This window comes from Oryctolagus cuniculus, chromosome X, assembly GCF_051225735.1.
Source record: "Oryctolagus cuniculus isolate XC-2025 breed Fujian yellow rabbit chromosome X, ASM5122573v1, whole genome shotgun sequence".
In the NCBI taxonomy this organism is placed as follows: domain Eukaryota; kingdom Metazoa; phylum Chordata; class Mammalia; order Lagomorpha; family Leporidae; genus Oryctolagus; species Oryctolagus cuniculus.
In genome coordinates, this window is record NC_142888.1 from 129,072,965 (window position 1) to 129,086,032 (window position 13,068).

Genomic DNA, 13,068 nt, shown 5'->3' on the forward strand with positions numbered 1-13,068 from the left:
GTCTTAGTTGGCATTTTTAGAAATACATATATAGTGGATGATAGCTTATATTGCCTCATGATTTTCCTCCCCTTTGTTTCAGAATATTCATAAAACAAGACAAAGATTGGTAATGTGCATGCATTTAAACCTTAGTATCAGACATTGAAAAATTAACCTATTTCCATTAAATGAAAACAATGTGGATTTTGATAGCATAATTTAATGACTTTAATTTAAAAATTTTAATCTTATTGAAACGAATGAAGCAGTAAAAGAAGCAGATTAAGTCAAATTCTTGTTATTCTGGTTGGTTTACGTTTTTAATCTTGTTTGCTCCATGTTTTCTTTTGTTTATGGGAGTTATTTTCTTTCACTGGTTCACATTGTTGAAGACTACTGTTTGACTTTACACTTGCATGGACTTTGAATTTTTTTTAACTCATTCACTTTTCTGTTTTTAAGAATTTTAATCAAAGAATGATTCCATTTTCTTTGTATTAGAAAAAAATGGAAATTTCAGAAAACTGGCTGTGTTTAAAAGTTACACCGCCTTGAAGGATAGTTGTACCAACTGTGTACTAAATTCAGTCTGATGATAAAATATAAAAGTGTGTTGAGCAGTTATTTGTACTTTATTGACAATAATGAAAGATGGGAAATAGTAAATTCTTCCTAAACTTTGTTACTTCTTCACTGGCTGCCTTTTTAAGAAATACTGTCATTGGAACCAAAGTTTCATGAAGTAAAAATATAGCTATATTAAATTTTTAAAATTTATAGCCTCAGCTGATTTGATGTAACTTTTAAAGCGGATGAGAATCTTGTCTCCTTCAGTATTCATATTCTTTATATCACCTGTTGAACTAGAAGTGCAATCTTTAAAGTTTCAAAAAATAATTGGCCAGCGCCGCGGCTCACTAGGCTAATCCTCCGCCTTGCGGCGCCGGCACACCGGGTTCTAGTCCCGGTTGAGGCGCCGGATTCTATCCCGGTTGCCCCTCTTCCAGGCCAGCTCTCTGCTGTGGCCAGGGAGTGCAGTGGAGGATGGCCCAAGTGCTTGGGCCCTGCACCCCATGGGAGACCAGGATAAGTACCTGGCTCCTGCCATCGGATCAGCGCGGTGCGCCGGCCGTGGCGGCCATTGGAGGGTGAACCAACGGCAACGGAAGACCTTTCTCTCTGTCTCTCTCTCTCACTATCCACTCTTCCTGTCAAAAAAAATAAATAAATAAATAAAAAATTAAAAAAAATAATTGATTCTATGAAGAAATTACATTAACACCAGTATACCTTTTTTTTAAAGGGATTGGAAAAGTTTAAGGATATATGATCTTTTAGTTGTTTCTTTGAAACATGTTGATATTGCAATTAGAAATATTTAATATGACATTGATTCATAAATCACAGTAATTAGCAACAATCTTTAAGAAATAGACATACATGTGTTTATGTATATGAAATCTTGACATCTCTAGCATGTGATATGTGCATGTGTGCAGTGAAATTTACCCCTGGGCAGCATAATAGTTCTTTAGAATAACAGAATACTTACTGTATTTAAAATACATGTCTGTGATTGTTTTTGTATATTTGGCTTGACTTTGCTGTTCACCTGGTTTCTGTGGTATGCTTTTTTTCTTCAAACACTTTGCTTGACTGTTAATTAATTTCTTTGCTATATGCTATATAGTATTGCTTAATTTTAAAAAGACAGTACATTCTTTGAAATCCATGTTTGTTTGCTTTTCATTTTTCTGTCCTAACACAAACACAGAATAGATTCTCCATTTTAGGCTGAAGATGCTATAGATGGCCTACACATTGTTTCCTTAAACTCCAAGGGGTAAAAAAAGTTGTGATTTGCAAAGCCGTGAAAGGTGTGTCAACTTTTACATGCTTACTGTCTCTTTAAAAAAGAAATTCTGTCCTTTCACCTGTCTGTTTGCACGTGTTTCTCTTTCTCCGCCTTTTCTTGTCCATGCACCTGGTGCTGTGCAGGAGATACAGGAAGAGCACAATGGCTACCCTTCTGAAGCTGAAGCTGATCAGGTGGCAAGTTCTACATGTTCATCTGTTTGTAGCTACAGATTGTGTATTTAGCAGCCATTTCATACTAGATTTCTAGACAATGAGCAAAACTTTCCAACTGCTTTTACCACTACAGTAGTGCCCTCCTGTCCGAATTTGGTAGATTCCATTAATGACATTATTTGCAAAAATTGGTTTATCCAACGTTTTATCTACTAGAAATTTGTTCATCTGTGCTCAGTTTCCCCGGATGGGTTATTGTTGAGGTTAATTACCCTCTGTCACTGCAGGGTTCTGACATGCCTTTACAAAGACTTAGAAGGGACAGATATTCATGCTGAGGGTGTTCCTTGACAGTATGGACTTTGCATTATTCAAATTTGCATGGTCTTGTGCCCAGCACAGTGCTTGGTACCTTATATATACTTTAGAGTGGGTGCCTATATTTTATACCAAGTAGAATACAAAATCATTATTGTTCTTGAGTGCTTACTCCTTGCTCAGTACCCTCCAGATCCTTTGTAGAGTCTTTTAAAGCAGGAGTACTTTACCCACTTCCAATGTAGAAGTTCAATATGAGAGTATTTCAAAAAGTTCATGGAAAATGGAATTAGAAGTTTAGAGGTAAGCATTTGATACAGCAGTTAAGTTACTGCAGCATTCCATATCAGAGTACCTGGTTCCAGTATTGCCTCCTCTGCTACTGATGCAACTTCCTGCTTCTGCATACCCTGGGAAGAAGTGGACGATGGCTTAAGAACTTGAGTCCCTAGCCAGCGCTGGGGCTCACTAGGCTAATCCTCCGCCTTGCGGCGTCGGCACACTGGGTTCTAATCCTGGTCGGTGCGCAGGATTCTGTCCCGGTTGCCCCTCTTCTAGGCCAGCTCTCTGCTGTGGCCCGGGAGTGCAGTGGAGGATGGCCCAAGTGCTTGGGCCCTGCACCCTATGGGAGACCAGGAGAAGCACCTGGCTCCAGCCATCGGATCAGCGCAGTGCGCTGGCTGCAGTGCGCCGGCCGTGGCGGCCATTGGAGGGTGAACCAACGGCAACGGAAGACCTTTCTCTGTCTCTCTCTCTCTCACTGTCCACTCTGCCTGTCAAAAAAAAAAAAAAAAAAAAAAAAAAAAAGAACTTGGGTCCCTGCCACTCACGTGGTAGACCCCAGTTGAGTTCCAGGCTCCTGACTTTGGCCTGGCCCACCCTGGCTCTTATAGGCGTTTGAGGAGTGGAACAGCGGATGAAAGATCTCTCCCTCTCTTCTCTGGCTTTCTCTGCCTTTCAAATAAAATGAAAAAAATATATATAATTTTTTTAAAAAGATGTTTATTTTGGTGCAAAAAATGAAATCCATGCACAGTTGTTTCATAGTATGTTTTTCTTGAACTTTTTCAAGACCTCACCTGTATATGATTTCAATTTTTTCAAACCATAGAAAACATATCTTTTAATTTCATTTCCAACAAACTTTTTAAAATGCTTTCATATGTGAGACTGATAGAATTATATCGCCAAGGATATATGACAAGCCCCAGGTGCTCATCTGCACCTTTGTCCTCCACCACCCAACCCCATCCTCCTCTGGAATCCCGGCAGCACCTAGCAGAGCCCAGTTTGAAAACCACTGCTTTGGATGTACAGCCATTATATTAAACTATCCACCTGGCAGCTTAGATTCAGACTGAGGAGAAAAGCAGTGGAGGATGCCAGGGCTATCATCTAGGTGAGCTGGGCCCCTCAGGGAGGGCTGGTATGGAGCTTTTAGGTTTCAGCGGGACCTTCAGGGCTGCTGGAATAGAATTTGGATAAGGTCATCAGGAGTCCCTTGCTGGGCAAAACTTTGAGCAAAGTCGCTAAGAGGAATGAGCATGTTTATGATATCAAATTTAGTTTGCAAGACTATTCCACGCTTTGTGCTACACATAGGTTGGATAAATCAAGGGTCAAATCATGTCCTGTGCAAGCTGGTAGATGCAGTTAAAGCTTAATATAGCACAAACGTAAGTCCCATCTCCTAACACCAGTTTTATAAAGGGAATTTGCTGCACTCACCAAAAATAAGAGCCTTTTAAAATTATATTCTTGAGTTCCTATGCTAAAGTTACCTGAGTGAACCTCTGATGGGGAAATCTGAAGCTGTGGGGATCATTTCTTTGTTTTATTCTGATAGTTGCTTTTTCATTATTCAAAAAGCATGTCCAAGATTTATTTATCTCACTATGAAATTTATCTCACTATGTCTCACATTCACGCCTGAAAGAAATGCACTGGTGTTTCAAGCCAAACTTGACATGACGATGTGAAGAAAGGAGAAAGTTTGATCTTCAGCCTTTGTATTGAGAACCTTGTACATTTTTCAGAATGGTCCCAATCACCTCTGTCTCCTAACCTACAATATTTTGTAATCTAGTCCTGGGCTAAGGACTTTAAAAATGTTTGATGTGTTTTCCTCAAAGCTTAAAGGGAGTTATATCTTTCCTACCTCCTTCCAGATTCAGTTGATTAAGACAATCTGCTGTAGTGAATATGTTTCAAACTAATCTACCCCCATTTACTTTTAAATAAAAATTAAGGAGCTTACATCTATGTGATATATTACTATTTAGCCATTAATATAAGGCTTAATAATGTAACATTTAAAATAATTTAAAGCTTCTCACTTTTTTAACTTAGGCTATAAAATTAGTCACTAGTTCAGGCAACAAGTTAAAGCAGATTCTTAAATTAAGAATTCTGTTAAGATTGCTGATCTTTCAGTGTTTCTAAAACCTGACAATTAAAAATATACATCTTGGTTTATATTTTATTGCATAAAAGATATATATCCAGATTGGATGTGAGTATAAAAATGAATTCATGAGTGATTCTTCATGCTTCCTTTAATATATCAACTCACTAAATACTCTAGCTGAAAGATGTTATAAAAATCAGTCTGGACTAAAAATTCAAATTGAGTAAATTGGAGGTACTGCTTAATTCTAATCTATATTGCTTTCCCCAAGCATCTTTTGATAAGAAAGTTGGATTGTGTTTTATGCTCTCTCAGTGGAACAGACATACCCTTGACCAACGTTCAGCATTGAGTTTCCTATTTATATTTTGACTTTTTCCCATTTTATAAAATTTGATGAAACTGTTGCATAGTGTTTCATATTTGATCTGTAACTCCCTTTAATAAAACATTGAAATTTTCTTGTAACCATGAAAAATAATTATTTTGAATTTTCAATAATTTAGATTAGAGTTATGAAAAATACCCATTTTAAGTATTTTGCTTTGCAATTATTATGCTGAAAATTTAGTATTGTCCAGTCCATTTTTCCACTGCATGCTAGTGGCCTCCCAATGTTAACAAGTATTCTGGGAAAAAAGCAGTCCTTGATCAAATATGTATGAGAATTGTATTATACTCTAGTGCCATTTTACTGATTTGGTGTACATTAACACACTAAAGACTTGCTTCACTTTGAAAAAATAATAGAAAAAAACAGCTTTACTTTTTTAGCTATCATTTCTAAAACTTAAAAAAAAAAAAGACCTATTCATATCTTTTGGGAAGTTAATGCTCTACAGAACACAGCTTGGCAATTGCTGGAATTTTGATCACCTTATTCTTATTCATGACACATTATTTCAGAGATGCCAAAGCTAAAGTGACTGGTTTCCTTGGCAGCATCTCACAGTGTGGCAGTACTCTGAAACAGGCCCCAAGTTCAGGCTTTGGTCCTTTGCTTTGCAGTTCAAGAATGTCTTTTTCTTATCTCCCCTGAGTTACCGCACTATCCAACCAAGCTTACCAGAGACTTGTTACTGGGCCACAGTGCCAATCCGATTATTCAGAAATGTGGACATGTATCTTTACAGCCATACAAGGGAACTTTTTGCTAGTATCACTGTAGCCTGCAAACATAGTAAGTCATAAGCAGTTTTCTAGGTGAGCATGAGATTAGTGCAAAGCAAATTGGCTTGGAAGATACCTGATAAATACTCTGTTCCACAGTAGATTGAGTATCCCTTATCTGAAGTGCTTGGGGCCAGAAAGTGTTGGGGTTAAGAGTTTTTCATATTTTGGGATATTTGCCGTACATAATGAAATATTATGGAGATGGGGCCCAAGTTTAAACAGGAAATTCATTTATGTTTCCTGTGTACCTCATACACATAGATGAGGACATTTTATACAATCTATTTAGTATACCTCTATCTTGACTGTGACCTGTTTTATGAGGTCACGTGTGGAATTTTCTTCTTGTAGTGCCCCACTGGAATGCAAAATGTTCAGATTTTGGAGCATTTATGATTTCGGATTAGGGATGCTCAACCTGTACTCTTGTCTATGAGATGAGAGCACACTCTGTCAGGGCCTGGATTGAGTAAACACTGACAGTTGCACTTTCCATGTCTCCTGTCGTACACTGTGTGCACACGCACCCACTCACACACGCATGCATAGTTGAATGCAGCCCAAAGCCCAGAAGTTTAATTTTGCACTGTCCTGAGATGATTCCCTAGTTGTTTTAATTAGACTTTAGGGTTTCCCAAACTATCTTATAGGCTAGGTCATTTCTATAGCTAGCTAAGCAAGCACATCTACTATGACTTTTATTTGTGTTAGTGTCATGATTAGAAGGTAACCTTTTTCTGACCTATTTCCAAATTTTGGAGGCACCTTATAATAGCTGTCTGTGTAGTGATTACAGTATGTATATGTCATGTCAAGCCATTTTTTGTATTAATGCTTTCTAACTGTGGAATTTAAATATGTTGTAACAATTTGCTAGATTATGCAGCATGATGTCCTGTGATGCTGAGCTTTGAAATTGACTTTTAAGGGGAGGGAGGGCATACATTTTGCACGCTTCTGTAGCCTTAAGTCAAGAGCACAGAACACCAGAATTCTTCTCAGGTATACAGATGGAAAGTGAGATTTACTCCCATTTTGTTTTTTTGCCAGGCTCTAAGGGATGGAAATAAGCTGGCACAGATGGAGGAAGCTCCACTTTTTCCAGGAGAATCGATTAAGGCCATTGGTAAGTTTATAGAGAGATCCATAAAGTGAAATGGCACTTTGTGCACACAGGTGATGTATATGCTAAAGATCAACCAGGCCAATTAAATTAGGGGACAAATGAACCATGTTTATTCTTCCTCCTTAGTGTTGTCATGACCTTAAGAGGTAAAGGATCATGTTAAGCTACAGTTCAGTATTAAATGGCATTGCCAACAGAAGAGGGGCCCAACTTTTCCTGATGAACTAAAAGCTGATTACATACTCAGTGTAATGTTAGTTTACTGCTTTGTTGGACTCCTTTAAGGAAAATAGGTAGAAGATATGTATCATATTTTAATAAATGTTTGAGAACTTGGCAAAGAAATTTTATTGGCTTGTAAGATTCCAAAAATTACAATTTTTGTGCAAGAAAAGGGCATGTATTGCCATTCAGGATTGTAAAAGTAATGGCATTAGGGTTCCCATATCCCTCCTTGGTAGACTTCTAGGCACTTTAGTAAGTAGTCAGTTGTGCTATGAGTGGATAAGAGTGGCATGCATAATTTTAAACTTTTTGAAGTTGACCCCATGCTCATGTATTTCCATTTTTTGCACTAACACATACTTATCTTTAATTCCATTTTCCGATAACTTTCTGAAGTATCCTCATATTGTTTAATTTGGTTTATTAAGATTTTATTTGGAAGTTTTGCATCAATATTTATATGATTGATACCAGTCTGTTTTTTTCTTATAATGGCTTTGTAAGATTTTGTTATCAGAGTAATACATGCCTCATAGACTGTATTGGATATTATTTTGTCTTCTTGAGTTTTCTTGTTGAAGTATTTGGTAAAATTACCAGTGAAGCCACTTAGCTCTTGAGTTTTTTCTGTGGGAAGATTTTAATAACATTGTTTCTTTTTTAGTGTCTATAGGACTATTTAGGCTGTATTTTTCTTCTTGAGTAAACTTTAGTGGTTTATGTCTTTCTTGGAATTTATTCATTTAACCCAAGTTGTCAGATTATCTTCATAAAGCTCTTTATTGTATTCCCTTATTAATTTACCTGTAAAATTTTATCTGTAATATGTATAGTGACCTCACCTTTATCACATATGATATTGTTAATGTGTGTGTCATCTCTTATTTTTCCCAGTCTGACTAGGAGTTTATCAATTTTATTGATTTTTCTCAAAGAATTGGCCTTTGATTTCATTACTTTGTTTTCTATTTCATTGATTTGCACTCTGGTGTTTATTTCCTGTCTCCTGCTTCCTTTGGGTTTAATTCACTTTTCTTTTTCTAGGTTCTTGAAGTAGAAGCTGCAATTATCAATTTGAGACCTTTGTTCTTTTCTAGTGCAAGGCATTTGATTTTTCCCAAGTGCCGATTAGCAGCATCTCACCAATCATGACATTAGTTTTTTGTCCCTCAATTCAAAATGTTTTTGAATTCCCCTCTAGATTTATTTTTTGACTGTGGATTATTTTAGGATTATATTGTTTGATTTTGACATATTTGTGTATTTTCCAAATTTTCTTCTGTTAATGACTTCTAATTTCATTCCATTATGTTCAGAAAACATACTTTCTATGACTTGAATATTTTTTGATATTTCACAAACCTTGTAAATTCAGAAATCTTTGTAAATGTTCTGTGTACATTCTTTGTTCAAAAATGTGTTTTCTGTTGAATACAGTGTTATACGAATGGTGATTAGGTTAATGATTGCAATTAGTTTGTTGATGGTCTTCAAATCTTTGTGTCCTTACTCATTTTATGTCTACTTCTTCTAGCAATTATTGAGAGATGGGTTTTAAAATCTCTGACTATAATAGTGGGTGTGTGTTCTTCCTTGCAGTTCCATCCATTTTGTTTCATGAATTTTGAAGGTTTGTCACTAGGTATATAAATGTTTAGGATTCTTATGACCCCTTCATTATTATGTAAAGAACTATTTTATTTCTGGTGATATTCTTTGCTCTGAAATCCTGTTTGATATTTTGATATTGTTATATACATTACAGCTTTATTTCAGTTAGTATTAACATATGTAAGGGTACTTTAAAAGGTTGGGGAAAATTGAATTAAAAGATAAGTTTATTTTGGTGCAAAGAATTTGGAAATCCATTCATAGATTTTTCATAAAATGCATTTCCCATGAACTTTTTGAATTTCCCATGCCTATTTTCATCCTTTGAATTTCACACTATTTGTGTCTGTATATTTATTGTTTATTTTAAACATTTTTATTGATAGTTGATAATTGTACATCTTTATGGGGTACAGTATGATGCTTTGGTATGTTTGTACATTGTATACTGATCAAATCAGGATACTTGTCATCTTAGAAATTTATCATTTCTTTGTAATGAGGACATTCAATCTTCTTTTCTAGCTATTTTGAATTATATAATACAATGTTAATTATGATCATCCTCTGTATAATAGAACATAAGAACTTATCATCATATCTGGTTGTGATCTTGTACTCATTAACCAGTCTCTTCTCATTCTCACCTCCTCCTATTACCTCTCGTAACCACTATTTTGCTTTCTACTTCTATAAGCTCAGCTTTTTAAAGATTTCAGAGATGAGTAAAATCATGTGGTATTTATTTTTCTGTACCTGTTTTATTTGACCTAACATAATCTCTGGTTTCATCCATGTTGCCATAAATGGCAGAATTTTGTCCTTTATATGGCTGCATAGTTCTCAATTGTGTATGTTTACTACATAAAGTGGTTTATTTTAGGCCACAAAAACTTGGGTCTTGCTTTTGTCTCCAGTCTAACAGCCTCAGCCTTAATTTTTTTTTCCTAATTTGAGAGGCAGAGAGAGAGAATGAGCTCCCAACTACTGGTTCACTCCCTCAGATGCCAACAAAAGCTGGCTGAACCCAAAGATGAGAACTGAATCTAGGTCTCTCATATAGGAGGTAATGGCTCAATTATTTGAGCTATCACCACTGCCTCCTAGGGTCTGCGTTAGCAGGGTGCTAGAATCAGAAACCAGAGCCATTAGTCAAACCCAGGTTCTCTGATGTGGACATGGGCATCGTAAATGATGTCACAACTGCTAGGAGAAATGCCCACTTCAGTCTCTTCCTTTGAATTGGGGTGTTTAGATCATTTAAATTTTATTTTATTAATAATATAATTAGACTTTAAATTACCATCTTGATTTTTTTCTCTTTGTCCCATTTGCTCTTTGTTCTTTTTCCAGTCTTCCTTTGTTTTGAGTACTTTTTAAGATTCCATTTTGTCTTCTGTTGTTTGCATATTAGCTATACCTATCTTCAAGTCTATCTTCAAATGATTTTATGCCACTTCATGTTTGGATAAGGACCTTACAGTACTATGCTTTCATTTGTCCCCTCAGTCTTTTTTCCTATCTTTATCCATTTTATTTTACTTATGTCTTAAGCCCCACAATACACTGTCCTAATTTTTGCTTAAATAATTATGTTGTAAGGATAATGATAATAATGCCTTAATGTCCTACAAAGGCACTTCTTTTCCATTGCCTGCCAGCTTCTCTGATCTTGTGTTCGTTCTGTCATCCTCACTGCACCTTTTGATGCAGCCTTTAACAACCTGCTCTTTTCTCTTCCCTCCATTCTCACTCTCCCTGTCTGCTTCCTTGCTGAGTTACGTTGATCCTTTTCTGAGCTTTTATGAGGCTGTGGTATAATGGTGATTTTCTGTGAGGACCTCTCACAAGTAGTGGGCTGCTTTAATTTTCCTTAATTTTAAGTGGCAGAAATTTATGTAATGGTATCTCAGAGTCTTCAGTGTTTAGTTAGTTGTAAACATGATTAATTTATCACACACAAAATTGTTAGCTGCTTGTAGGAAGAAATATCAGAATGGTGTTAGGTGACCTTTGACTTAAAGCCTCGTTAAGTAGCAAATCCAAATAGAAGACATCTATGTTTTTATTTAAAGAAACCATTGGTAAAATTCTATAAAATTAAAAATTCCTAGAAAACTGAAATCACAAATATACTTTTTTGTGTATACTCATGTTAAGATTTTTGAAGCACAAGTCTGCGTCAATAGTTGCTGCTTTGGGTTTTTTCTTTCAGTGAAAGATGTCATGTATATCTGCCCATTCATGGGAGCAGTGAGTGGAACCCTGACAGTGACGGACTTTAAGATGTACTTCAAAAACGTAGAGAGGGTGAGTTTTAAAAGTGTGTTTTCTTTTTAAAAACACTGCATAATACCCAAAGAAGAAAGTGAAAAAGTCCCCTTGAAATCCCATCACCCTGAGATTAACCAGAGGGTGAGTGTTTAAAATATGCATATTTGCGAATGGTCTGTTGAAGTACCACCTAAGCCAACAGGGGTAGTTCCATTGTAGTCTCAGCGTACACTTCATAAGGCATGCTGTAAATAAGACCAGTTTCTTAGCTGGGACAAAGAAAATGCCATAAGCAAATGTATTTTGTAACTACTAAAGACTTAAAATATGAAAGCTCTGTTGACTGACTTCGACAGCCATTAATCTTAATTTTTAAACCTAGGACCCACATTTCATCCTTGATGTTCCCCTTGGAGTGATCAGCAGAGTCGAGAAGATTGGAGTACAGAGCCACGGAGACAATTCTTGTGGTATAGAGATCGTGTGCAAGGTACAAGATAAACACAAGTGAAGGCTAAAAGGGAGCAGTCAGCTCAGAAATTTATCTGACTCCTTGGGCACGGTTTTCGGACAGTAAGACTGATTTGTACTGTTAGTAATGCAGAATTTTTGCAGATCAGTGATCCCTTGAAGTCTCCTATCAACAGATTCAAAGCATTGTGTAACATGTCAAAGTAAACCTTTTCTTTCCTGTCGAAGTGTTTCTAATTAACATGACCTATAACCTAAGTGCTGACATTATTTGTTACATCTCAGAGAACTCAAGTGGAAAGCAGAGATCAATACGTTTTGGGTTTTTTTTTTCCTAGTTGGTGGTTTTAAAAATTATTAAGTTCCTTGGCTATGTTGGGATTGTCAGCTTGACCTTATTTTTTATTTTGTACCTTGCTTCCAATGAGTTAAGTAGAGATTTTAATAATGGTCAGGAAATTTTAATAATGGTCAGGAAAAATGGCTAATCAGTGTGCTTTATTCTCAGTGACTTCATATCATGTAATACGGTTTACTAAGGCCCATGTAAAGTACCTGAAAGGAGATCCTGCCTGCACAATCATCAAGGCCCTTTCCAGATTTGGGGTCTGGATTCCTGCTGATCCGTTTACTTGGATCAAATCTTCCCTCTGGTTGGCCCTAAACTACCATTGAATCCATTTTTTCCAAGAGTCCTTTCCTCTTTCAGATCATGAATCTGTTGGTTTCCTAGACTCATTTAGATGCTACCCAGCAGCTGTCTCCTTTGGTAAAGTGTGCCTGTCCTTCCCAAGTAGGACAGTGGTGAGCAGTTACAGATTTCTTCTGCAATTTTGAGAGATGTCATTCCCCTTCTCATAAACTTTTTTTTTAAAAAAAGATTTATCTATTTATTTGAAAATCAGAGTTACAGAGAGGCAGAGAGAGAGAGTGAGTGTTCCATCTGCTGGTTCACTCCTCAAATGGCTGAAATGTCCAGAGCTGGGCTGATCCAAAGCCAGGAGCTTCTTCCAGGTCTCCCACACAAGTGCAGGGGCCCCAGGACTTGGGCCATCTTCTGCTGCTTTCCCAGGCCATTAGCAGGGAGCTGGATTGGTAGTGCAGCAGCTGGGACTCAAACTGGCGCCCACTGCAAGCAGTGGCTTTACTGGCTGTGCTACAGTGCTGGCCCCTCTCATAAATTCTTGAATAGTTTCTCAGTATCCAGTAGCTGAAGGAGGAACTCCTTATGGAGACCCTGTGTATCTGAGCCTGACTCCCTTTCCTCTACGGCGTCACATCCAGCTGCCCTCTCCTCATCATTGCCATCTGGTCCCACTGGCGTTCCTTCAGCTGTTCATACTCGCCTCCTAATCACCCCTCATGTAACTCCAGTGCCTTTGCACATGCTCTTCCTTGATTTGCACTGCTTTTCTCTTGGAGCGGTTCTTGAGCCGTTCACATAGGCGAA

At 37.1% G+C, this 13,068-nt stretch overlaps 1 protein-coding gene across 8 annotated transcripts in view; it reads left to right on the plus strand.

Annotated features, from left to right (window-relative positions):
• The window catches only part of MTMR1 (myotubularin related protein 1), a 77,222-nt gene that overhangs the window by 21,325 nt on the left and 42,829 nt on the right, over window positions 1–13,068 (plus strand). For 2 of the 8 annotated variants that reach the window (XM_089323705.1, XM_070067220.2), the window contains exons 4-8: window positions 83–109; window positions 1,981–2,031; window positions 6,962–7,037; window positions 11,089–11,183; window positions 11,530–11,637. In XM_089323705.1, the coding sequence (XP_089179831.1) occupies window positions 83–109; window positions 1,981–2,031; window positions 6,962–7,037; window positions 11,089–11,183; window positions 11,530–11,637 (357 nt within the window). The remainder of the gene's footprint in view (window positions 1–82; window positions 110–1,980; window positions 2,032–6,961; window positions 7,038–11,088; window positions 11,184–11,529; window positions 11,638–13,068) is intronic. The other 6 variants (XM_017350861.4, XM_089323704.1, XM_070067221.2 and 3 more) reach the window with 3 other exon arrangements.